This window comes from Oryctolagus cuniculus, chromosome 8 (genome assembly GCF_051225735.1).
Source record: "Oryctolagus cuniculus isolate XC-2025 breed Fujian yellow rabbit chromosome 8, ASM5122573v1, whole genome shotgun sequence".
Taxonomy (NCBI): Eukaryota; Metazoa; Chordata; class Mammalia; order Lagomorpha; family Leporidae; genus Oryctolagus; species Oryctolagus cuniculus.
The window spans coordinates 37,949,615-37,977,285 of NC_142874.1; the positions used below are offsets into that span (position 1 = coordinate 37,949,615).

At 39.2% G+C, this 27,671-nt stretch overlaps 1 protein-coding gene and 1 pseudogene across 1 annotated transcript in view; one reads left to right on the forward strand and one right to left on the reverse strand.

Annotated features, from left to right (window-relative positions):
• Window positions 1–27,671, forward strand: part of LOC138843473 (ATP-binding cassette sub-family E member 1-like) — a 1,090,710-nt pseudogene that overhangs the window by 128,760 nt on the left and 934,279 nt on the right.
• Window positions 11,206–27,671, reverse strand: part of GUCY1B1 (guanylate cyclase 1 soluble subunit beta 1) — a 53,702-nt gene continuing 37,236 nt past the window's right edge. The window contains exons 6-14 of the mRNA XM_008267287.5: window positions 25,153–25,383; window positions 23,210–23,326; window positions 22,091–22,224; window positions 18,980–19,177; window positions 16,927–17,164; window positions 15,749–15,889; window positions 14,525–14,679; window positions 14,090–14,216; window positions 11,206–12,384 (exon numbers count right to left, since the gene is read on the reverse strand). Coding sequence (XP_008265509.1) covers window positions 12,361–12,384; window positions 14,090–14,216; window positions 14,525–14,679; window positions 15,749–15,889; window positions 16,927–17,164; window positions 18,980–19,177; window positions 22,091–22,224; window positions 23,210–23,326; window positions 25,153–25,383 — 1,365 coding nt within the window. The 3' untranslated portion in view covers window positions 11,206–12,360. The remainder of the gene's footprint in view (window positions 12,385–14,089; window positions 14,217–14,524; window positions 14,680–15,748; window positions 15,890–16,926; window positions 17,165–18,979; window positions 19,178–22,090; window positions 22,225–23,209; window positions 23,327–25,152; window positions 25,384–27,671) is intronic.

Consider the following 27,671-nt stretch of genomic DNA (forward strand, 5'->3'; position numbering starts at 1 on the left):
TGGACCCTACAGTGCACCATGTTGCAAAAAATAAGGTTGACTTTCAAACCCTGAAATCAATACAGCAGAAGCACCATGAGAGAAAAAATGAGCACTAGGGAATTTTGATGTCCCCTGATTGTCAGTCTACCCTTGTTTTAAAGAAGCAAAAGCTTTAAAGTAGACTACCAGAGGTAAATGCTGTCCTTAGACTTTGCATGATAAAGCTCTGGCCCCTGAGAAATTAGCAAAATGAATTGAAACAGAGGAGCTGAATTAAAGAGGAAATGCTATAAACAGAATACCCTGCTACTGCTAATCACTTTAAGTGAAAGTGAAATCACACATGAAAGAAAGGAAACAAAGCAAAATTAAAGCAATGTGAAATTGGGTCTGGTATTGAAACAAGCACACACATATGCAAATCTTTGGGCCTTATTATAGGCCAAAACATTCTAGTGGGACTCTGGAAAGATACATTGTTTCCTCCTGAGGCTACTTTTTTATGATGCTTTATTACTAAAAGCATGGTCTAAATATAATTTTTATTTGTCAACGGTAATTTCAAATAAATAGGCAAATAAATAGAAGTCGCAAGTCCAGGGGAAAAAAAAAAAACAAATAAATGGATAAATAATAAAACTCACAAGGCCAGGGGAAAACTGGACCACTCGGCTGAAAACTGTCATCAACTACTTACAAAACTTTGCCATCTGGAGACCGCAAAATACAATCAGTGTGGGGGTGGCGCTGTGGCCCAGCGGGTTAACACCCTGGCCTGAAGCGCCAGTATCCCATATGGGCTGCTCTGCTTCCGATCCAGCTCTCTGCTATGGCCTGGGAAAGCAGTAGAAGATGGCCCAAGTCCTTGGGCCCCTGCACCAGCGTGGGAGACCAGGAAGAAACTCCTGGCTCCTAGCTTCAGATCAGCGCAGCTCCAGCCTTTGCAGCCAATTCGGGAGTAAATGATCGGATGGAAGACCTCTTTCTTTCTCTCTCTGCCTCTCCTCTCTCTGTGTAACTCTTTCAAGTAAATAAATAAATCTTTAAAAAATAAATAAGTAAAATCAGTGTTGACAGGGATTCGAAGGAGGAGAGAATGAATGAATAAAGCTCAGGGAGTTCTAAACCAGTGAGATTATTCTGATTGCTTTTATTTTTTATTTTTTATTTATTTGAAAGAAAGAGTTGCAGAGAGAGGTAGAAACAGAGAGAGGTCTTCCATCCTCTGGTTCACTCTCCAATGGCCGCAACGGCAGGAGCTGTGCTGATCTGAAGCCAGGAGCTTCTTCCATGTCTCCCACGCTGGTGCAGAGGTCCAAAGACTTGGGCCATCTTCTACTACTTTCCCAGACCATAGCAGAGAGCTGGATTGGAAGAAGAGCAGCCAGGACTAGAATCTGAGCCCATATGGAATGCCGGCGTGTCAGGCCAGGGCTTTAACCCGCTGCGCCACAGCACCAGCCCCAGTGAGATTATTCTGGATGACACTGTATTGGTTGATGTATGCCATTATGTACTTGCTAAAATCCACAGAAGGTGCAAGACTTAATTCCAATGTCAACTCTTAAATTTAGCTAGAAATATCAATATTGATTCATCAGTTGCAACAAACCTACCACAATAATACAAAACATTGATAGTGTGGGAGATGGGGAATGGTTGAAGGGGTATGTGAGAACTCTGTAATTAGTGCATAATTTTTCTTTAAACCTAGAACTACTAAAAATATATATTTAAGCAAGAAGGATTAGTGCCTAGTGGTGATGGAGACCCAGGCTGGGGGAGTGCATTTGTAGGAATACTACATGCAGATTAAATGATCATAATATGCCTTCAGTAATTGAGAACACTTTTGCATCATTCCTATGCCCTGGCCAGAGTGCTGTGAATTGGCAAGGAACTTTTCCCATTGTATATGCAATTGGTTGGGAGACAGATGATCAGTGTTTCGTAATGAAACCTGGAATCATGTGTTGTTGAAAATTTGCTTCTGGAGCTGGCGCTGTGGTATAGTAGGTTAAGTATCTGCCTGTGGCTTCAGCATCCCATGTGGAAGCTGGTTCAAGTCCCGGCTGCTCCACTTCCAATCCAGCTCCTTGCTGATGGCCTGGGAAAGCAGTAAAAAATGACTCAAGTGCTTGGGCCCCTGCACCCTGTGTGAGACCTGGAAGAAACTCCTGGTTCTTGGCTTTGGATCAGCCCAGCTCCATTGTGGCCATTTGGGGAATGAACCAGAGGATGAAAGACCTTACTCACCATCTCTCTCTCTCTCTGCCTGTAACTCAACCTCTCAAGTAAATAAATCAATCTTAAAGGGGGGGGGGGGACAGTGCTATGGCATAGCAGGCAAAGACACTGCCAGCAGTGCCGGCATCTCATATGGGTGACGGTTCAAGTCCCGGCTGCTCCACTTCTGATCCAGCTCTCTGCTATGGCCTGGGAAAGCAGTGGAAGATGGCGCACTTAGGCCCTGCACCCGTGTGGGAGACCCAGAAGAAGCTCCTGGCTCCTGGCTTCGGATTAGTGCAGTTCTGCCCATTGTGGCCATCTTGGGAGTGAACCAGCAGATGGAAGAACTTTCTCTCTCTCTCTGCCTCTCCTTCTCTCTGTATGTAATTCTGACTTTCAAATAAATAAATATTTAAAAAAGAAAACAAAAGAAAATTTGCCTCTCAAAGCCTGTGGTATGGCTGTGCTCTACCTACCCCAGATGGAACTGAAGTGTTGTGGGAAGTGGCCTCTGGTAACTACCACTGGAGCAGGACATGCATTTTATATTGAAAGACATCTTTTGCCAGAAGTTGGGGAAATAACATGATGGAACTACTTGAGGTAAGCTGTATAAAGCAAAATTTTAATCTCTTCAGTGCAGGTTAATGACACAACACAAGACTTCTTACAAGCCTAAGTGTAAATAAAATGAGTGGACAATAGTCCTAGAATGAAGATGTATTTTTGGAAGGAAATCCCTATGGAGATGGAATGGCCAGATGTAAAATAATGCAAATTTGGGAAAGTTACATACACAGTTCAATTACTCTAAAAAAAATCTGCAAAAAAGTACAAAAACAATGGACAGAGGATAGAAATACTGAGTTCAAGAAGTAAAGAATTATCAGAAAACTTGTGAGATGTTTGGTGACATCTAGCATGTATTGGAAAGGGAATCAGAGCACCTCATTGGATGATAGAGTCCTGGTTGTCATTAACATCTTAGTAGTTCTAATTCTATGCATCAAATACAGTTGGAGTTGCTATAATGAGGTTTAGGAAATTTCTGGGGGATATATAGAGGGAGATAGAGTTAAGAGCTGAGTTGGTTCTGTGGTCTGACCTCCAGCCATAATGACAAATTTCCTATGGAACTCAAGAATTTACAGCAATATACTTCACTCATATAAAAGATAATGGACAATCAGTCTCAGCACTGTGAATAGCAGAAAACACCTGCCCCTCCATTTTGGGGGTGTTTATAAAGCAACAAAGAAACAATATTTGAAGTCTAGCTGCATTGGAGAGTAACAGCAGTTCCCCACCCCAAGGACAGCCAGGATCAGTGGATTACAAAAGCTGGAGAGGCTCCAGAACCCAGCGGTCCAGATTGTCTTTCTCCTCTGCACATCCCAGTACAGTGTCTCCACTACATGAGGAGAGATTTCTGGAAGTCACAAGACCACTTATGTGCTTGGTATGAATCCTTCATTGTAGCAGACTGTGTGTTCATCTCCAGTTACATATCCGGTCGTTTCTCTTTGGATATTTTCTCTGATTTCTTCTTTCCTCTCAATTCCCAGGGGGCCACATCCCAACCCATATCTTTATGCCCAGAATTTGACAACGGTCTTCTAGACCTCTGCGTTTCCCTTTGATAATCTAATATGTGGTAATAAGTTACCAGAGTAAAGCTTATCCTATATCATTTCAGAGTTTCCAATCTCTTGTCATCTTAGACAGCCTAAGCATTTTGTATATCCAACATCATTTAAAAACTTCGTTCCTGGGGCCGGCACTGTGGCGTAGCGGGTAAAGTCGCCTGCCGTACTGGCATCCCATATGGGCGCCGGTTCAAGTCCCAGCTGCACCATTTCCAATGCAGCTCTCTGCTATGGCCTGGGAAAGCAGCAGAAGATGGCCCAAGTCTTTGAGCCCCTGCACCCACATGGGAGACCAGGAGGAATCACCTGGCTCCTGGCTTCAGATTGGCACAGCTCTGGTGATTGAGGCCATCTGGGGAGTGAACCAGCGAATGGAAGACCTCTTTCTCTTTCTCTCTCTCTTTCTCTCTCTGCCTTTCTGTGTAACTCCAACTTTCAAAATAAATAAATCATAAAAAAGCCTTCATTCCCATTATACTTACTCAAGGCAGTTCTTTCTCATAAATTTGCCATGATGTTTCTCAATAGAGTGTCACATTTCTTCCTCTCTGAGTAATAACTTTCCCTGTCATGGAGATACCCCAATTGTTCCCATTTTTGAAAATTAAATTTCCCTCTTCTCCTTCAATCTCAATTTAATTCCTTTTTGTCAAACTATAATAAGGTATTTCATCAGTATCAAGCAGTTTTTTCTAAAATTATTTAAAAGTTATAGTAAATAAGTAGATAATTGAACATATTTTTACATAGTTCAACATAGAAAATTGGATATAATCAACCTATAATTTTTCTTTCTGGTTATTAAATATTTGAAAAAAATTGAAAAATTTAAAGAAATAATGAAATCTACAAGAAAACATAATGGAAACACTTCAAGACATTGGAGTAGACGAGGATTTCTTGAATAAGACATCAAAGTGCAAGTAACAAAAGCAAAACTAGGAAACTTGGATTATACCAAAGTCTGAAGTTTCTTCCTAGCAAAGGAAATAATCAATACAGTAGAGACACCTGACAAGATGGGAAAATATTTCCAAGCTACTTATCTGACAAAGGATTAATATCCAGATTATGTTAGGAACTCAAAAAAGTCAGCAACAAAAAACAATAAACCTAGTCAAGAAATGGGCAAAGGACTTGAATAGACAGTTCTCAAAAGAAAAAATACAAATGGCCAAAAATACTCAAAATCACCAGCCAGCATGAAAATGCAAATCAAAACGAGATATATTACCTCACCCCTGTGAGCATTGGTTGTCATAAAAAATACATAAAAGTAACAAATGTTGGTAAGGGTGTAGAAAAAGGGAACCCTGATAGACTGTTGGTGGGAATTTTAATTAATGCAGCCACTGTGGAAAACAGTATGGAGATTTCTTGCAAAACTAGAAATAGAGCTGCCATATGATATAACAACCCCACTGCTGGGTGTGGATTTAAAAGACATGGACTAATTCTATCAAGGAGATCCGTGCTCCACCAGGTTTATAGCAGCACTGTTCACAATCGTCAAAACATGGAATCAACTAAGGTACCCAGCATTGGATGAATTAATCAAGAAAATATGGTATATAGACACAATGGAATACTATTCAGCCATTTCAAAGTATGAAATCCTGTCATTCGCAGCAAGATGGATGGAACTGGAAGACTTCATGTTGCATGAAATTAGCCAGACACAGAAGGACAAATACCACATGTTGTCCCTTATATGTGGAAGATTAAAAAAAAAAAAAAAAAGATGACCAAAACTCAGTCTACACAGAAATATTTACTATTACAGGCTGGGAGGGGGTAGAAGGAATTGGATAAAAATTAAAAAGTAGGGGAACCTGGGTGGGTATGGCTCATCAATTGTGACAAATATACCCATATGAGATGCTAACAATAGGGGAAACAGGGTATGGGGCATTTGGGAACTCTTCCTACTACTATGTCACAGTTTTTGTTTTGTAAATTTAAAATTTTTCTGAAATTAAATGTTAAAAAGGAGTTTTATGACTTTTATTATAGCACTAACATATTTTTAAACAGCTCTTTTAAAAATGGTTTACATGTGAAAAAAAAAAAAGTAATGAGCTGTATTGAGTGAGTCTTGCATCTCAAGCTTTTGGTAACAACTTCTGGTAAATTCAGAGAAAGGCATGTGGTAAGGACACCTGCTCTCGCTAAAATCTGAAGAGTTCCTATGGTTCTGGTACATTTTGTTGAACTCAAGTAAAAACGGCTCCCGTGTACACACTCGTGCAAATCTCCTGGTAGTTGTCTTTCGCATGATTCTCCTCCAGTTAAACTTTGGTACTATTCCTGTCAAGTGCAAAAAGAGTAGGTTGGGTTGACAAGAAAAGAACAGGAATACAAATGAAAAAAGTATCTAATGTGGGTGGTAACTGAATGATGAATAGACCTTTTTAAAGAGGCTCAAATCTGTCAAAAGATAATAGGTGCTGACTAGTGCTTTATAATTGCTTCCATTAAAAATATTGCAAAAGAATTGTCAAGTGAAAATGTTAAGATCCTTTATCATCACAAAAAAAACCACATTAATTTGCTAATGTTAGCAACTTACCAAAAAGTCCAAATTCTTTTTCTTAAATATTTTTCTAGAAACTCTCATTGTAATGAACTCATTTTCCTTTATTACTCTTCTTGCTATCATTTATATTATGTTGTGAAACATAGAAGGTGAAAGTTCAAAAGAAATGCTCTATTCAGAACTGCATATTGTAAATCGAAATAAAAGTATAAACACACATGATTTTTTTTTTTAACACAGTGGCCACTTGCAATTTTAACCATTCAGCTACTTTACTTGTTTTGTTTTTATAAATAACAAGACAATCAGACAACAAGCAATCAAACATCAAATGACTAATAATTTTTAAGGAAGATCTAATCAGTAGCCTTTCTACCTGGATTTGCATGCCAGCCTCATTTGACCACTAAACATTGGAATGTAGCTAGTCTGAAGTTCAGTGGTCTGAAAACATACAATATACACTGAACTCTAAAGATACGGGACAAAATAAAGAATGTACAATACATAATTGACAATTTTAAATGGATTCCATGTAGAAATGATATTATTTTGGCTATACCAGGTTAACTAAAATATATTATAACAAAGTCTACCAATTTCTCCCCACCTTTTGAAATTTGGCTATGAGAAATCTTTAATTTAAAGACACATGTCATTTTTGACTCATATTTTTGTCTCATGTTACATTTCTATTAGACTGTGCTGACTGAGGCTACTTCTGCAATTTTTATAAATAGACTTTTAAAATACTATGCTTTGAAGAACAATATCTCCTACTAATAAATCAAGTAATTACAACCACCTCACTATTTAACACCCTGTTCTATACTTACAACCGGGGATATGAACACATTAACCAGATACATTTCAAAAACATCACTGCATCTTACAAGTGGAAAAAGCCTTCACATGCCAGACACACTTAACCCCCCAAATCCTTCATCCCTGTAACTTTTCAAACTCCTGGCTCGTTTTAATGGGTCACCAGGTGTTTTGTCAGATCCTGAGCCTGACCTTGACATACTTCCTGAGACTTATTTTCTTCAGGCACTGACCTCATGTTCTTTTAGATCCTTGGAAACAAACTCTTCCTGAACGATACCCCTTCAGAATCCCAGTTGCCTGGCAGTGTTCAGCCCTTACACTGTAATTATTTTTACACAAATATAAACAAATTCTATTTGGTTCCCAACACTCAAAACTATAATCACCATGCCAGGTTTAGTCGTTGTTGTTCGGATTTATGATTGCCTTATCCCATGGGTACATGCAAATTATATTAAAATTGATTCATGTTATAAGGAAAACCGCAAAGGGAAAGTATTTACAGTTTTTTAAAGGAAGTGTTTTGTAAGTCAATAGTTTCATGTGACTTTTTTTCCCCTGATGATCTAAAACTGCTTAGTAGGGGCTGCTGTTGTAGCTCAGCGAGTTAAGCTTTTGCTTAGCACACCAGCATCCACATTAGAGTGTCTGTCAACAGGAGTCCTGGCTGTTCTGCTGCCAGTCCAGCTCCCTGCTAATGTGCTTGGGAAGGCAGCAGATGAGCCAAGTACTGGGATCCCTGCCACCCTAGTGGGAGGACTGGGTAGAGTTCCTGGTCCCTCACTTTGCCTGGCCTAGCACTGGTAGTTACAGTCATTTGGTGAGTGAACCAGTGAATGGAAAGATTCTTTCTCTATCTCTTTCTCTCTCTTTTCCCTCCCTTCTTTCTGTTAGTCTTTCAGATAAATAAAGTTACCTGGTAGGCAACTGTTATCACTTTATAAAATGAGCAATAAACTTCATTAATAATAATTACATTAATAAAATCAAACTATGTAGCATTTACTGATGCTTACACTGTTTAATTTTTAAGAGATAGTTTTCAGTCCAAAAGGATGATGGATAGTTGGGTAATTTAAGCTGTATTGGGGTCTACTCTATTGCAGTTACTGTGTGAGAAGAAAGACAATGACTGCACTATATAAATTTTTCTTCCCTTGTTTTTAGGCAATCAAAAACCCCACTCTTTAATTAGAGAATTTGAACATAGCTAACATGCTAAGGCAGTTACCCATTTTAGAGAAATACATAGTCTTCTACATTAGTGTGAGGTTAGTCATTCTGATTTTATTTAAAAACAAATCTTCACCAGGCTTTTACCTCAGATCTGTTTATTTCCTGGAGGTTAGCTTTCAAATCCCTCAGTTATCTAGTCAGTGTTCCTAGTTAGAGTTAAACCAGTCAGAAAAAAAGGATCAAAGCTACAGCAAAAACACAGTGGCATTTTTGCCTAGAAAAATAATGGAATTTTGTAGCAGGAATTAACTTAAGAGATCATCTGGATGTATGTATTAGGAAATCGGTCCTAAGAGGTTAAATAGCTTGTGAAGGGCACAGAAGTGGACCCAGGATCTTGATTCTCTGTCCTGTGTTTTGTTTTATGAATCTTCATTGCATTTTTACTCTCTTACACGGTAGAAGTAGCAAAGAAGACAAGGTGCACTTTTATTTTGTGAATGTAAAATAAGTGCTATTCATGTTCTCCTTCTAAAACACTACTTTCTCATTTGTATTTGGTAGTTTTTAATATGAATTACATGCAACTTAGTTCACTTATAGTAATAATGCACAAAGCTATCTCTTCTACGCAAACTGCTTGTTTTGCAACTTCTATAGCTGCCTACAAAATTAACAGGAAACAGCTGTGTGAGATTTCTGAACAAGATAATTGTAAAGAGGTTTCGCTCTATATAGATGATCATACTTGGTAGAAATAATCATTTCTATGACATCTCTGAATCTGAGGAGGGAGGGTTCAGGGTTGCACACAGGAAGTAGCCTTTGGAAGCCCAGGGTGAGCTCCCCGATGGGATTTGCGTCCTTCCCCAATTCCAAATAATATTCTTTGCTGCCCTCTAGAGGTTCCAAGAGCCACTAGCAAAGGAGAAGAAAAAATTAAGCAGACAAGAAATTCTTTCTGCCCCTTCAGTGACAATGAAACTAAAAAGTTTAAAATAATAAACTGGTTCAGAAATATACAGGTACATAAGAGTGTGTTCAACTGTAAGTTCAGAAACATGTACATAACGACAACAGGGGATGCAGGACCTAAACTTGCAAAAGGGACTCAGGCAAACAAATCTCCAAAGAGAGGAAACTGGGCTGAGTCTGGAAGAGAAACGAGTTTTCCACCAAAGCGTGAGTGGAAGGCATTCCAGAGAGAGCAAAGGATAACGCCACAAAAGTGCCAAGCAGCTCATGCTAGTAAAGGGGACAGTTTTTGTATTCTTTGCAAAGGTGTACAAGTAATGAGTGGCAACCATGTGGTCTCAGGAGGAGCTGGTATTTATCACTCTGGTAGCAATTCGAGGGTGTGAAATGAAGGGGGAACAGATAGGAAGTAGACAGATTTCCAAGGGAGATTCTGTAACTGTTCATGTGGGAGATAATGAACGCCTGAGCCAGGAACATCTAGTCAGAATAAATCAGACTTTTTAAAAGACATTCAGGCTAGAGTGGACATAGGGCATAGCAGTTAAAATGCCAGTTAAGATTCCCATGTCCTGCACTGGAGTGCTTGGGTTCAATATCCCTCCAGCTTCAAACTCCAACTTCCATCTAATGCAGACCGTGGGTGTGATGGAGATGGCTCGAGTGATTGGATCCCTGCCATCCACACAGGGGAGCTGGGGTTGAGTTTCTGATTCCCATCTCCTGCTCTGCCCATCCAAGACACATCTGGCATTTGGGGTGTGAACCAGTGGGTAGGAGATTAATCTCTTCCTGTATCTTTGAAATAAATAAGTACTTTGAAAAGCCAACATCCATGTTATAAAAATTAGAATATATGGTTTTCAAGGGCAGAGCTCTTTTGTTCATTGATGCCTCCCAAATCCCTACAACAGGCACAAAGTTACTTCAAAAAGTTCATGAAAAATGCAAATTATAAAAAACTATGGTGGCTGGTGCTGTGGCACAGTAGGTTAATCCTTTACCTGCAGTGCCAACATTGCATATGGCCACTGGTTCTAGTCCTGGCTGCTCTTCTTCAAATCCAGCTCTCTACTATGGCCTGGGGAAATAGTAGAAGATGGCCCAAGTACTTGGGCCCCTGCACCTACATGGGAGACCCAGAAGAAGATCCTGGCTCCTGGCTTCGGATCGGCGCAGCTCTGGCCATTGCGGCCAATTGGGGAGTGAAACAGCAGATGAAAGACCTCTCTCACTCGCTCTCTCTCTCTCTCTGTCTCTGCATCTCTGTAACTTTGCCTTTCAAATAATTAAATAAACACTTCTTTAAAAAATTAAGAACACATTATAAAATTGTTTTACACCAAATAAACACTTTTTTAATTCCAATTTTACATGAGCGTTTTGTGGTCCTGTCAACTGTAGTTTTCGAGCCTTCGTGACTCTCCCTTAAAAGAGGCAAAATGATTATTCTTGCTTCACTCCCAATCTCCCAGGTTACTCATTCCCAAAGTTCTTTGTCTTGAATATACTTCATCATTACAAGCATCAAATATTTTAATTATCTGCTTTTCTACCACCCCTAAAATGTTGTGAGCTACTTAACGAGGCTGAAGTCATTTCATATCTATCTGTGTATCTCCCCAATAAGGAGTTTTGCTTTTTGTCAATTTGTTAGTGCCAAAATTAGCACTTAAGAATATGCCCATTTAAGAAGCACTATTAAAAATGTATAATAATGGCAAATAAAAATTAAAGTTTAAGTACAATGCTAAAATTTATACACAAAGTGGCACTAACAGAACTATAAATGAGAATGTTACCATCATTTTTTTGAAATAAAAAGTATCTAGAGACAAGTGGAAAAAATAATTTATTGTAGATTCTTTTACACTTTAACATGGAACATTTATACATATATTTAGGTGCTGATATGAAATACTAAATTTAAGACAAACATTTTGACACAAAAGTCATCGTACTATATTTTATAAAGATTGATATTAATAACTTATTAGAGAAATTCAAGAACAACAGCCAATTTTTCCAAAAAGAATGCTTTTAATGTTGAAATTACACTAACTTTTCTGAATATGATGCCCTGGATATAATCACATTATTCAAAGCTAGGAAAAGGAATCTCATTTCTGGGAATAAAAGGTTAAGGGTGGCTCTGGTTAGCAGGAGGACCCCAGCAGTACTTCTCCAGCTTTATTCTTGGATGTGGTGAGAGTCCCTAACATTGAGCCCAAGCTAGTGTAATACTCAGTATGAAATCATTCAGCTTTCTATAACAGCTGCATGTGGCAAATGAGTTTGAAAGCAAGGGATACAACACATAGGATAGCATTTTAGAGGAACTATAATTGCCACATGATTTGAATGAGCAACCAAATGCTTTAGTAATTGAATGTGTATTCTATATTCCCAGTGGGAAATTAGCATACATCAAAATATGCACTATTTTCTTAGCATGGCATATTAACTCTTACTTTGGGAGTTAGAAAATAAATTGCATTTTTCCTAAAACTTAGAGATCACTCCTTTAGAAAATGATTTCTATGATGATATACACCAACATGATATAAACACTGTCATATAGTCATTAAAATATACATATTTATATATATGGCATACTAAACAGATTTGGCAAACCATGATATATATACACTCACATGGTCAAATACTGTTTAGCTTCACTTAATTAAATTCAACAAATATTTATTGGGTGCCTACTACTAGTGGATCACCATGTAGGCAATGCTTGTAGTAGATTTTAAGACATATGAAATTGACATCATTCACATTGTAAGCCAAACTAGATAATATACAAATACCTTAAAAATACTCAACAGCAGAACTGAAGTGGAATAATAATGAGAGATATACCCAGGAGGAAGGCTTGAGATAACTGAAGGGGAGAAGAAGCATCTGTATTCTTCGGGAAGACTTGCTTGTGGGTTTGATGTGTTAGGAGATGACTGGAGCCGAATCTGCAGGCTCAGAGATTCAGCTCTCATCCTGCTTCGTTTCCTGAAACAGTGAAAGAAAGGAGGATTGGCAGGCCGTGATCGCAAGCCTTGTATTATGCCCTACACGTATTTATCTCTCTCTTAGAGCAAGACCTGCACTCGCACCTTATGGTGTCTATAAATTATTCTCATCATTATTCTAGTGAAATGATTCTTCGGGCAGCCCAGCAGAGACAACCAACATACAAGGAATGGTTTGCTTTCTCAGTAAGTATCCCAGCCCCATAGGTAAATTATTTAAAGTAAAAACGGCAGGAGAAAGATAAATATTTAAAGTCTCGGCATTCCATCCCTTTAGGACTTAGGCTCTAAGAGCATTTTTAGGGAATGTGTACACAGAGAAACAGAAATATACTCCAGAGTCTTATTCTCTGTGGCCACGCCACACATCAACAGTGGAACAGGGTTACCGAATTTGCATGTGATGTCGCAAGGTGTGGGTCAGAAAGGGCTGGGCATGACCTTGGTGTGGACAAAGGCACTGGGAAGGGCACCACTCCAGTCTGCATGGCCTGGTGCTCCCCAGTGCTTTGCAGCACAGGAGTTCTGGCTGAAGCAAAGCGCACAAGGAACCAGGATTTCAAGCATATTCCTAAAGCCATCTGAAGGGAGATGCTGTGGCCCTTGAAAGAATTTTAAGCTTTGTGGTTAAGAACCTTCTCGAGAACTGTAGCCCTTGCCTAGCCCAGATGGTGATCTCAGAACTAGCTTGGGGGATTGAGGAGAGAGGCTCATGCGGTGCCCCCATAGCCCACTTGCCCCAGTGGTGTCTGAGACACATTGCAGAAAAAAAACCAAAATGAACAGACCTTCTCAATCTAGTGCCCTGGTTACATTTCATTAGGGGCTGGGGCTGGCACTGTAGCATAGTGGGTAAAGCTGCTGCCTGCAGTGCTGGCATCCCCTATGGGCAATGGTTCCAGCTGCTCTACTTCCAATCCAGCTCTCAACTATGACCCAGGAAAGCAGTGAAAGATGGCTCAAGTCCTTGGACCCCTGTCCCTACGTGGGAGACCCAGAAGATGCTCCTGGCTCCTGGCTTCGGATCAGTGCAGCTCTGGCTGTTGCGGGAATTTGGGGAGTGAACCAGTGGATGGAAGACCTCTCTCTCTGTGGCTCTCCTTCACTCTCTGTGTAACTCTGACTTTCAAATAAATAAATAAATCCTTTTTTTAAAGATTTTATTTATTTATTTCAGAGGTAGAGTCACAGATGGTAAGAGGGAGAGACAGGGAGAAAAGTCTTCTTTCCATTAGATCACTTCCAAGATGGCCGCAATGGCTGGAGCTGTGCTAATCCGAAGCCAGGAGCCAGGAGCTTCCTCCGGGTCTCCCATGCGGGTGCAGGGGCCCAAGGACTTGGGCAGTCTTCTATTGCTTTCCCAGAACATAGCAGAGAGCTGGATCAGAAGATGAGCAGCTGGGACTAGAACCGTCGCCCATATGGGATGCCGGCGCCGCAGGGGGAGGATTAACCTACTGTACCATGGCGCCAGCCCCAATAAATAAATCTTTTAAAAAATTCATTAGGGAACAAAAGGCAGCCAAAAGTGTATCCCCTAAAAGGTATTTCTTACGCTGCATTGCTCATTAATGCTTCTTTCCACTGCTGTACTTAACAGTTGATTTCTGTAAGCAAGTATTCTTTCCAGATGGAGCATGTTTTCAGTGGTTATCATTTAACTCCCCATATTCCTGGGGTCATACCTCTGTTCCTGTATTTTTTCTGGATAGAAACCACACTTGCATTGGCTCTTTCTTGCCCTTCATGGACACTGGGCCTCTGTGCTCCAAGTGGAACTGTGGGTCGGAGTTTTCTGGAGACATGAGGCATCTAAAAGATGTCGCCGGGAGCAGGCACAGAAGGGTCCAGAGGTCACATGGAAAAGACAACAGAGGTGAGAAGCGAGATTCATACGAAGATACGTTTATAACACAAAGCTTCAGACACAACGGTCATGTCACGGACGGCTAATATGGTGGACTCATTAGGGTGGAAGTAACTACACAGTCTTTTCAAACAGAACACAAGCAGTCCTCTTAGGAACAAAGGAATGCTGTTTAAAGATAGTCATCACTCTCAGTTATGCCAGGCACACTGTCTTGCAGGGAGGTGAATACCAACAAGACATTTTCTCTTACCTGTATGTATACTCAGACACATTTATCTTCCCTTTTTCTCCTGTGGTTTCTGTCCTGCTTGTGAGGTTGACGGTATTTCCAAAAAGACAGTATCGAGGCATCCGCTGTCCTATGACACCTGTCACTACCTCTCCAGTATGTATCCCTATTGTTATCTGTAGACATCAAAGCTTTCATTAGTAACTCCTATCATTACCACATGCATTTTCGCTTACTTTATAGTAGAGAAAAATGTGGAGTTGTCGTACACAATTGCAAGAATTCTCTATGATGACTCCAAACATACTACAGGTAACATCAACATCCCTCACAGAATCTCTCTAGAGGAACATTCTGCCCCAAGAGACACATCTGAAGTCTAAAGATTTCCAAGATGTGAATCTCCCTACATACGACACATAGGAAGAGAAAAAAAAAAAAAAAAAAAAAAAAAAAACAAAAAACACAGATAGAAGGGGCAGGAAGCGTTACCGCATCCTCATCATTTATTACCTGAGGCAGTCTAGATGCTTTCAAATAGGCAAACTTGCATCTCTTTCAAAGAATCTAATACAATGGCTCTGTAAATATTACAGCCGTATTGTCAAGATGATATGGCCCCCACATTGAGCAGATAAAATTAGACTGATCAAAATTGCTGAGCTGGAGACCATGCCCCCCTTCCCCCTACCTGATCTCACCTGTATACGCCCACCTGCCAATTCCCTTTTTGGAAGTGAATAAGAGGCAAGGAGCACCCGGGGCCTCCCTGCTCTCCCTTGCGCCTCTTGGGCACCCAGCCCTTTGGCTGTTTCTTGCTCTGTTCACCCGCATGCCACGGTATCTGCGGCTGGTTCCGCCCACGTGGCTGCCCACACGCATCCTGCCTGTGGACTCATACATGTGGTCCCCTGATCTGCTTTCTGCCTGGTATGGAACTCCTGGTTCATCTTTCTGATCCCCCTCGCCCTTAAATAAAATAAAGCCCTCACACTCCTTTGTATTTCTCTCACTTCCCCAAATAAATTCTGAGCTTTTACCATGTTGCTTAAATTGTATATATCAAAGTTTAGAATAACTCTCTAAGCCTGAGACAAGAAACCCAAAATACTAATTTTAAAATATACTCCCTGATAACAAAGATACCCTTTCTTGTACATATGAATGGTTAGCTGCTTAAGAATATGAATTAGTTGTTAACCAAGGTATACTGCTGCTACTATGGTTTCTATTTTACTTACTAACCTGAACAGATTCTCCATCGACTTGAACCTGACCAGCAATTTCCATCATGTCCAAGGCCAGGTGGCAAATGGATCTTGCATGGTGGATGCATGGCTCTGGTAAGCCACTCACAGTCATATACTTATCACCAACAGTCTCCACCTAACACAGCACAACAGACACGGAGGGCCATTAATTAGCATGAAAATGTGGTATTTGCTATCCTACTAAACAAGTATTTTCCCAAGACTATCAGTAACTTTAAACTGCTCCGCTCCTTTAATTCTCTTTAAATGTTGATACATTCAGCTCCAACAAGAGGAAGCTTTCTAACTAGGATTTACACTCAGTAGCACTTGGGGTCTTTGATTAGAGGTATATGCAGACACCGAATTATTTTTTACTCCAGGAAGCAAATAGTTCCGACCTACCTCTGCTCCACTTATAAGTCACTAAAATAATGTATTGTCTTTACCCTGAGACTAGTGACGGTTTGATGGCACAAGAACCATTGCCGGAACTTTGGCGCTCCATCCATTTATTTTCATTATGTGCACACCAAGTGTTACATTGTACCTCAAAACCCACTGTAAAACAAATAGTCCTGGAGTTATAGTACCCCAGTTGCTTAGGGATGGTTTAGCTAACATTCTTGCCTTTACGAAGCAATATTCCACTGACTTCATTTTTCCAGTTATTATATTTGCCCTTGAAACAAAAGGCAGAAATATCTTATAAATGTTTATCTTCAAGCCGATGTTATCTGAAAGTAAATTTGGGTTGCCAGTGCCCTCCTCCTCCTTTTCTGTGACTTCTTGATGGTACACAGCATTTATACATTTTACTAAAAATGTCTTTTTGCAGAGCACTAATGAATGCCATGTTTATATTACATGTGATAAACAACCTGCACAGATTTTTTTTTTTTTAACCTAAGTGCAAGTGAGTGAGTTACTGAGTATTTAATTTTAACCTGGAACTCATCTACTGGATGAAACATTCACCTTGCTTACAAGGAAAAGAAAGTTTTCTCCAAGAGGTAGCTATCTAAGAAAACGATGAATACTAACTACCCAGCGGCTTGCTGTAGCAGAGCTGCAGAGCTGGCCAGGGAACTGTACTGGCAGCGCCCCCACCAGGAAGACTCAGAAAAGCAGACTCAACTAGGGCCCTGCAGGTGGGCGCTAAACAGGACTTGCCTTATAAACAAATGGGTTTTTCCGCGAATCAGTCAGCGTGTCAAATCTGGTGTAGAGGTCGTTGAGGAGGTTCACAATCTTCATGGCCCCTTCTCCAGACGCGTGCTTGCTACAGAAAGCGTTGAAGCCCACGATGCCACTGAAGAGGATGGTCACGTTGTCATATCTTTTGGCAGGCACTGGACGCTTATGTCTCAGCTCATTGGCAACAGATGGGGGAAGAACAGAATACAGCAATCTGTTGGGTGGGATGGGGGAGAGCCACTGTGAGGGAAGCTTGCAGGAGAGGACAAAGCAGAAACAGGGGAGACCCATAGGCTCTGGGCAACAGACACAGAGGGACAAATGAGACCTCCTTGCCTCTCTCTTCCCTAAAGCAAAAGCGTGAAGTATAAATATATAGAACGGACCTGAGCTCTTGGTGTTCCTAATGGAATTTCTCCAGTCTTGTGTGTGTGTGTGTGTGTTTTTTTTAATTTTGAAGCGAAGACTATGTTATAAAATGTCAAAGCTCTATTTGAATATTGCATGTGGACAGAACTGCCTGGTTTTAAAGAAAATATAAAAAGAATGGCTTATAATCAAATCACTTTGAAAATTCAGTATCAATAAAAATGTCACTTGAATCTAACAATCTAATAAATAATATAAGGATTCTTGAAGCACAACAACTCTGAATAAGCACAGGGAGTTTCAGGAAGTCAATGTCGTCTTGGGATGAGAATTTGTCAGCTGCCCATTTTAAAGAACAGTCCATGGCCCTGTTCCCAACAATTCCCAAGTTTGGGTTCCTGGTCTGTTGGAAGAAGCAAGGCTAGAAACATGGAAAGCAATCGTTTAGGTACAAAATGTGCTGAAACAATTCTTAAGGGAAGTAAGGCAGATTGGCTCAATTATCTAACAAGATAGCTTTCTAGTATGTAAATAATAAAAAAAAGAACACATGAGAACCTGGGTAAGAATGCCAGTGATGTAGTGTTTTTATTTACTATAGAGAACCAAAATCAAGTAGCATCCATAATGCATATTTATCAAATACATTATTTTAAAATTAAATATTGTATTGGTTGCTTGCCCAATATTTTATAATGGAATCCACTATTCACAGAAAAAGAATAGTTGTATTTTTTTAATTTGTTTTTAAAAGTTTTGTTTATTTTCATTTTATTTTAAAGGTAAAGAGAGTGAGACATAGGTTGAGAGAGACCTTCCATCTACTGGTTCATTCCACAAACCCCACCCAACACCTGGTTGGGCCAGGCCAAAGCCAGTAGCCTGGAACTTGATCCCAGTCACCTATGAGGGTGGCAGGGTCCCAAGTACTTGAGCTGTCATCTCTTGCCTCCCAGAATACATTAGCAGGATGCTAGATTAGAAGTGCTGGAGCCAGGACTCAAACTAGGTACTCTGATATGGGATGTGGGTATAACAAGAGTGACTTAACTGCTATCTCCAATGCCAATGCCTGCTCCAAGAATCATTTTACATTTTGATATTTTTGCAAATGTATGAGGGGACTTCTAAAATTTCTTGGGAAAATGAAATTCAAAGATGAATTTAGTTTGTTGAAAATAAATTATCAGTTTAACATCTTCCAAATTCTAAAGCAATTCATAGTTCAAGAAAAAGAGTCCTTTTAAAACATAATTGCCAAGCGTAAGTTCATTATTCAGTGTAACTCTCGCTCCTGGCCAGCCCCTGGCACGATGAAGATCAGCACAGGAGGAATGAATGAATGAATGAACGAAGAGCTGGACTTCAATTACAGATTTGGATTGTTCTCATAACTTGCAGAGACAAGTTTTGGCATCTGTTCTCTCAACTTGGCTTCTAAAATTAGAAGATACATCTCCCCCTACCATTAAGACTGATTTATTTTCTTACACATAATTTCTTTTTAGAAGCAACGTGGAAGGTTTTGCATACTGCTGCAGAGCTACCCCAGGTCCTGCACCCTTTTGGTCTGGTTACCAGTTTTGACAACAGCAGAATCCCAGTACATGAAGGATGAGCGATGCACACCCTTCATTGACCACAAGGGTTGCATTCTTACGTGTCTGTCTTTTTCTTTTCGTCTTCCAAGGCTCTTAAGGTGAGCTGCAGCCGGTCTGTGAGGATCTCCAGCTCCTGTGTCAGTTTGTACTCCTCTCGGAATTGTTCTCCCAAAAGAACCAGGTCGCGTGTGGCATCGTGCAGAGGGATGTCACTGAGGTACAGACCTCTCCTTGTCAAATCATCCAGGTTCATCACGCTGCCGTAGAGAAATGGGGCAAGAATCAGTGACAACCCCGGGCCTGATGACTGTCCTCCCATTCAAAAGTCAGGCTGAAGAAACAGAACTGGGGGGATCCAGTGAATGAGAGGACTTTATCCTCCTAAGTACTTAAAGATCTATCAAAAAAGCAGTGAGACTGAGATGCACCTTTGCCAAGTTGCACTCTTTGGAGCCATCAGCCTAAATAGAAGGGTCATATAGAACACGACACTATGAAATCTGCTCAGGTGTTCAAGAAAATGTTATTATTTATTGTGTTTTCACTTCTTCTTCATTAAAAGAGAGGAAACAAAACCTCTTCTCTCTTTTATTAAGAATAATGCTGCTTCTTTCGATAAACTGGTCCATTTTTTCCTTAACATATTCTATGAATCTAGCAAGTAGTTGTTTTTCACTTTTGGACAAAGTGAATAAAAGTCTACAACAAGGTATAAAACCAATCCTCAACACACATTTTAAGGCTGTCAATGTTGTTGTGGTATGCGCTTGAACATGCTACTCTTACCTCTGGTTCTCATTTCTGCTGTTTCTATTTTCTTTGACTAATTCTCATTTTTGAAACATTCTTGGATCTTGCTGAATTCTATTCATTTTAATAATTTATGTCATTTTGGGACCATATACTTTTTTTTTGATTCAGTGAATATCTGCAAAAAGTTGACTACTGTTTAAAAATGTATTCATTGGTTAAACTGTCTTAGAATTATGCTATGAACCTGAAATCTGTAAGCACAAAAGAATTACTTTTGGTTACTCAGAATAATTTCTCTAAATGACAAAACTGAGTACTGACTTTATTAATGAATTGTAGATTAATAAAAATTCTCCCTGCATCACAGTCTCAGTAAAAACCTCAAAAGTCAAAGCAAATATCAGCATATTAATCTAGAAAACAAAAATAATTAAAGGTTTTACAAATTAATCCCATCATCTCTTTAGATTTTAATAAAATAAGTATGCAAGCTGAAGTTCACTTGCAGGAAGGCACCCATCTGGATCAGGGCCAGATCATTTGCCAAATGGTATACAAGATCTGCCCATGAGCTGGAGGGAAAAATAATGCACTTACATGGAAATGAATGGTTAAAAATGCTCCTATTGAACTGGAAAATTGAATCATACTAAAAAGGTCTCACTATTCTAAAAAAAGTCTATTATTTTAATGAATGATTAAAATAAGTGTTTTTCTAAACATAAACTAAGCTTCCTGGCATTAAGCAAATCTTCTTTTCCTTGATCTCTATGGATCTTTCAACACAGATGAGCACATCCCTTATGACATTCTGTGAATGTCTTACTATGCAACATACAGCAACTAACAGATGGCCTCCATGCTTTCTGCCTCTCTGCCTGCGTTTCCCAAAAAACCTTCCCCTCCATGAACAGAAACTGTCCCTGCTGGGAAGCTGTCATTTCACTGCAGTTCAACCCACAGAGAGGCAGAACAAAACACTTATTGATGGCATTGGAGACACCATTTGATCAGTGCAGATTATTAACAAAGAAAAAGTATTTCTATTCCTTAGTTTTCTCATTTTTCTTTTCTTTTTTATTTTTGACAGGCAGAGTGGACAGTGAGAGAGAGAGAGACAGAGAAAAAGGTCTTCCTTTTGCTGTTGGTTCACCCTCCAATGGCCGCCGCGGCCTGTGCATTGCGCTGATCCGAAGCCAGGAGCCAGGTGCTTTTCCTGGTCTCCCATGGGGTGCAGGGCCCAAGCACTTGGGCCATGCTCCACTGCACTCCCTGGCCACAGCAGAGAGCTGGCGTGGAAGAGGGGCAACTGGGACAGAATCCGGCGCCCCAACGGGGACTAGAACCCAGTGTGCCGGCGCCGCAAGGCGGAAGATTAGCCTATTGAGCCACGGCGCCGGCCCTCATTTTTATTTTTATCATATATACTTCCAAGAAAAAAATTATAACTCTTATACAGCCTCATATATTAAAATTATAAATTTTAAATATATAATTAAATAATATTTAATGAATGTCAAATGTACTTAATTGATAATACATGTATTTGATTTATGTAATCTTTAATACTATACCAACAATATTAGAGGTATCGTTACAAAGTTTGTTAAATTTGTTTCAGAAATTTTAAGACAGACTCTAAGTGAAAATAGATCACGGTGGAGTTTGAAGCAAATTTTTAACCAAGTCTCCACCAAAACATTAGCTTCTTTGAGTGTACAACTAGACAGCTCACATACATTTTGGTTATACATAGTTATTAATACGTAAAATCTCACCAAACAACTCCTGTAAGTGTCTTTTTCTACTGTTCTAAAGCTGAGAGATATTATTCATATTCTGAATACCCACATATCTTTTAGTAAAATGCTTTATCAAATTGGGAAAATGCAGACATAAACTTAATTTCCTTTGACATTTATTACAAACAACATGTTGTATATAAATTTTGATTTAATAGCATGATTGAATACTGTATCTGAACTAAAGTAGTTAAATATTTAATGTGAAATAGTTAAAATCCAGAAATACAATCCTTTCATAATTTTTACTAATGTACCATACTGCTATAGAAATAGTCATCTCTACATGCCATCATATTAAGCATTTTACAGAATTGTTTTTCCACATGATTCTTCTTTATAAGGTACACAAGTAATGAATTAGCTAACTGCAGAACAGATAGTCCACAGTCTAATGACATTAATACTCCTCAAATAGATTTAGCTGTGGCAAAGCACATTATTTCTTCTGAGTTCATTACAAATACTCAGTGAGATCATCCTTGTGATGGAAAAGGGTTATAAAATCAAATTGCCCTTTGGCATATGTAAACAAAATTGAGTAAAATGTTATGAATTCCTTTGCTAGTTAGCATGGGTCCTGATATTCATTATAATGAATATGAAGGTTCTTACCTTGGTGAGCACAAGAAAAGTATGCTATCTGCTTCAGGTAAGTAGATCATTTGACCCTTGAGACGTAGGCAGCTGATCTCAGCCCCAGTCAGTTCATCCTCACATTCTAATTTCTCTACATCCAACAATCCTTCCTTTAAAGGTAAGATATGCATATGCATTAGTGCTTTTTCCCTAAGTTAACAATTCAGCAACAGAACAACACCCAAGCTTCATTTCCCACAATTCCATAAGGGCAAATAAGTGCATCTTTTAGAACAGGGGAGGGCGTCTCATCAGTTCTGCTGGGCAGTAAGTGCAGTGGCTCCCTCAGGACCCCACAGAAAAGTAAACTGATGGTCGCCTTTGAACTCACAAAGGCAACAGCTGGGCTACTGTTCATCTGTGAATCTTTTCTCCCTGATTTTTCCAGTAGACTTATAACATACACAAGTGGACTTCAAGAAGTCTAGGGAAAACTGAGTTAAAAATTAAGTTTATTTTGGTGCGAACATTTTTGAAACCCATGCATAGTTTTCTCATATTACACATTTTCCATAAACATTTTGCAGACCCCTTGTATTACAAGGTTCTGCCAGAAAATAAAATAGATGTAGTTATGGCCATTGGAAAATGTGTACTCCAGGAAAATTGCTTTTGCTGAATTTATCCCAAGAATAGAAACTATGAGGTCTGGACACGACCTAAATTACCAACTGCATGAATATCCTATCATTTTTCTTTTCCTACACAAACGGCACCAAGAATGATAAACAATTTAAAGAAGAATGAATCAGTGACTTTAGATGAATTTCAAAAAAAGTTTATTAGTTCTGATTTCCAAAATAAGGCATTGTAGCTGAGCAGAGTAAAATATGTCACTTTTATTATGTGAAACTAAGCTGCCCCAGCACAACATTCTCTAGAAGTTACTTCTGTGAAGTTTGACCAGCAGAGAGAGTTCAACTCCTCCTCAGGCAAGCCAAAGATCAGTAAACAGGTCTCCCTTGGAGGTTCGGTTTTCTCACTACATCACTCCATGTAACAGAACGTGATAGCAGCTTAGCTGATATTCCCTCCTGATCACTTGTAATTTGTAACATGCCTTGCTTACAATTGATGAAATAATATCTACATTACCTTGCTTCTCAGCACAAAAACTGTATTGATGTGTGAAAGGATCCCATGGAAACTGATGTCAATATGAGGGCGAACCAGAGAGAAGACGGACAAAAGGCTACAATTCCCAGGCTGGAGCTAAAATGAAGATAAAAACAGAGGAGACTGCATTAGTTAAAACTATTTTTATGATTTTGCCACTCACATCAGATTAAACTGGCTTGATGATGGTCAAAATTAGAAAAACACAGTATTTTGTGGGGAACTTACCTCAACTATAGACTCCAATCTTCACTAGGCAATTTAGTAAGTAACAATCAAATAATTGTGTGAACACAACACCTAATATGGATTCAGATGGCCAATATGCAAAATAAGCTAACAGAAAATAAACATTTTCAAAATTATTTAAGAAAGAATGGAAATTTATCTTTTGATTTATTTATTTTAAAGGCAGAATGAAAGAGAGAGGGAGTGATGCAGAGGAAGAAAGATTTTCCATGCACTGGTTCACCATCCAAGCAACTGCAATAATCAGGGCTGGGTGAGGTCTAAGCCAGGGGCAGGAACTCCATCCATCTGGGTCTGCCACAGAGGAGAGTACTTGGGCATCTTCCTCTGCCTTCCCAGGTGCATCAGCAGGAAGCTGGACCGGAGGTGGAGAAGTGAGACTTGAACTGACACTCCGATATGGGATGCAAGCATCACAAGTGGAAGTTTAACCTGTTGTGCCATGACATCAGCCCCCAAAATTTATCTTCTGAAATGTAGCATGAATTGTTAAATGCCTATGACTTAAAATTTAAATATCAAAAACATCTGCAAATCCTCTTTTTCACTTTATCAAAGAAGAGCAAATAATAATGTTTGGTGACATTTTTGATTGCTTATCAACCAGGCACTGGACTAAGCAATCTGGATGTGCTATCCACTCTAATGTCAGCACAGGGGAAAGTCGTGTAAGGAAGAGAGGTAGAGCCAGCACAGGAGCCCAGGCAGAGCACCAAGCTGCTTGCAGGTTTACATCTGATCCTGTTGGAAACAACCATGAATTATCAAGTCTCTTTAATTACAAGCAAAAGGTAACAGTGGACAGAGGTCATGTATAACTCCATAAGTCAGTAGCTAAGAGGAGTATGTGAAAAGGATGGAATGGTGGTTGAGAATTATGTAAGTCAATTGTAGATTCTCTCCAAAACACTGTTCTTTGCTGCTTGTTCTGCTAAACCCCATGAAATTCTCTACCTTTTTCCTCTTTATAGCTTTTAAAATTTCCTTCTTTTCTTTCCTGAAAATGTCCATGACTTATTTTGAACACTATGCATGAATGTTTACAAGATTAATACATAAGTGAAAGTCTGCTAGTTTATTATTAAAACAAGTACACATTTCCCTCATAATTTACCTGCACTCCCTGTAAGCAATTACAAAAGAAACAAAGGTGAGCATTTGGCCTACTGGATAGGACATTGTTGGGATGACCACATGCAGTATCAGAGTGCCTGGGTGGAAGTCCCAGCTGTGCTCTCCATTCCAGCTTCCCACAAATGTTCACCCTGGGAAGCGCAGGTAGTGGCTCAGGTGTTGGGTCCCTGCCATACACATGGGAGATCTTGCTTGAGTTTCCAGCTCCTGGTTTTGGCTTGACCCAGTCCAGGCCAAATTGTTGTGGCTATTTGGGGAGTGAACAGTTGAATGGGAAATGCTCTCTCTCTGTCTCTTTCTGCCTCTCAAATAAAGAGAAAATAAGTAAAAACTTTAAAACACAGAAACAGATAAATAAAAGTGCTAGGAAAAGTTGCAGTAAGCTCAAATATACGTAGCTTACAATTCAAATTGTGATATACAGGATGTCGTGTTACCTGATTCCTAGTGAGAGGGCTAAATAAACAGATGGCCACGTGTAACAGTGGCATCTTATGACCTTTAGCCTCAGGCCCCAAGAAAGTGTGCTGTCATTTTACCTGGGGGAGCACTCTGTAAATGGCATTGCCACACTGAGTGACCACTAGGTCCCGGTCAAATATTATGTGAAAAGGAAAAGCTTTGCAGAAGGTATATGGGCTGATGCGTGATTCCTGGGTACCATTTTCTTCAAATCTGTCCAGGTCTTCATAGAAATCCTCTTCTTTTGACTCTTTTTCTTCAATTAGAAATTGAGTATGATCACACTCTTCATTTCTTTGCTGAATAACCTAGATGGCAGAGGGGGAAATGGTATTAATTGCATTTCAGCTTAGTCAAGGTACCTAAAATTTAAGAGATTTGTTATAAGAATTGCATATGGAGATGCAAATGCAATACATGTCTAAAATAGAAAAATATTTCTGGACATTGATCTATGAAATTTGAAATAACTATTGACAGTACAATGCAAATCTGGTATCATTTTGCCTGTAGCTTATATAGACTCTTTGATATAATTAGGACAAAAAAGCACCCTTTGGCCGGATGGGCCCAGCCTTCTTAAATACACATTAATACTGTGAACAATCTACAAATGACACAAGGTGGCACTATAAAAATGACATTTAAACACAATAGCAAAAGAAATGATGGAGAAACATATCCAAAAATATCAGTAATGTCATTTTGTTATCCATTGGCAAGCCTTAACAATTTTCAATACCAAACTGAGTAGGGTACTAAAAAAAGGGACCTCTTAAATAGCACTAATGGGAGGTCTTTTGACTCATTTTGCTGAAGGATAAATTGATAATATGAGTAAAAAGCCTTTAAAATGTGTAGTCTTTGGTTTATTTCCAAATCTAGGGTTCATCCAAAGGAAAGAATCACAATTGAAAATAAAATTATATAACTTAAATAACTAAACTTGTAAAGTGCAGTTCACAGGTTGATATATTATTGAAGTGCATAAAAGATTTTTTTCTTTGGAGTTTAAGACATTTCAAGTAATGTGTCCATTTATAAACTCTGTCTCAACTGCAGCCAGATCCAAACAGAGAATGGCTGGGGTGACATTTCTTTTGTTACAGCTACATAAACACAAAGTATTGCTCATTGTCACTGTTTTGTTCAGGAGTTCACTGCAGCATACTCTGAGAACTAAAGGAGAAATCACAATATGCATGCATGCTCATGTATATAGTCACTTATGGAAAAATTAGGGTATAACTACCACAGCCACTCTAGTGTACCAGAAAATTAAATACTAATATTTTTATTTATAATCCAAAAATGTTGCTGCATTAAGGATGATTTTCTTAAATCATGTACAAAACAAAACAGAATCAATCTTAAAATCCAGGACTAATTTTGATGTTCTGCTCCGTTTTTATTTTGGCTAAAGAAACTGAATAAGGACCTACGTTTACTGACCAATTTTTCAGTTCTGCTTTTTTGCTTTGATAAAAATGGCAAAGCAAATTGCTTTTCTGATGCTATTTTTAATCTCTCATTGGTATATCACTTCATGACACAGTATAACATTTCTGATGTGATTCAAATTGTCTGATTCTCAGGACCCTAAGAGGTTAAAATAGTGCCTGCAAAAACTTAAAAATGCAAAACATTTATAAAATGGAAATATTTTAGAATCTATACTTGAATAAAACACTGAGAAGCTAAACATGGTATAAAGTAAATCAAAACTTGAATTTTATGTTGCATGAGCGAATGCTGTCCAGTTCCTACTCCAAAGACTCTAAGAACCATAGCAAATACAATTTCTAAATGTCCTAACTTGTGTTTCTGAATTTTCTATGTACCTGCTTCTTGCTGCTTTGTTTGGTTAAATAAAAACAAAACCAACTGTAGACACAACACACATGAAGTCCCTGAAATAGATTCACTCAGTATCTAAGACATGTTAGTTTGATGTCAAATAAATAAATAAATAAATAGACTGAAAATGGGAAGTATAAACTATTTTGGCTGGATTCCAGTGAGATTCCCATTTGTGGATGAACTTTGATCCTTTAATCCTGGCATTAATTTTTAAGTGTTCCTGGATTTTATAATGTTATGTTCACATTGTCTCACTTTCCAATTTTGAACAATGATGTATATCTAGGAACCACCAGCAGGTGCTACCTAAGTACTAACACCAACTCTAAAATAAAGGAAACCATGAAACTAGTGTGACATGACCAGACTGAATAAGTGGGATTCCTTTCTAATGAAATCGATTTAAATGTCGCAACTTTTTATTTTGTATAATACTGTACTTAGATGTTGCACCTTTCTCATGTGTGTTAAAAACACAGTAGGTATGATTCCTTTAATAAGGCACTGCTTATCCAATTTGCCATAAAGAAAAGCAGCTGAAATTGGGTATCCCTCTCTCTGCTTGGGTTCGAGGTTAGGGGCTGCTGCAAAAGACTCTTGGGGCCGGCGCCGCAGCTCACTAGGCTAATTCTCCGCCTTGTGGCGCCGGCACACTGGGTTCTAGTCCCGGTCGGGGCACCGGATTCTGTCCTGGTTGCCCCTCTTCCAGGCCAGCTCTCTGCTGTGGCCCAGGAGT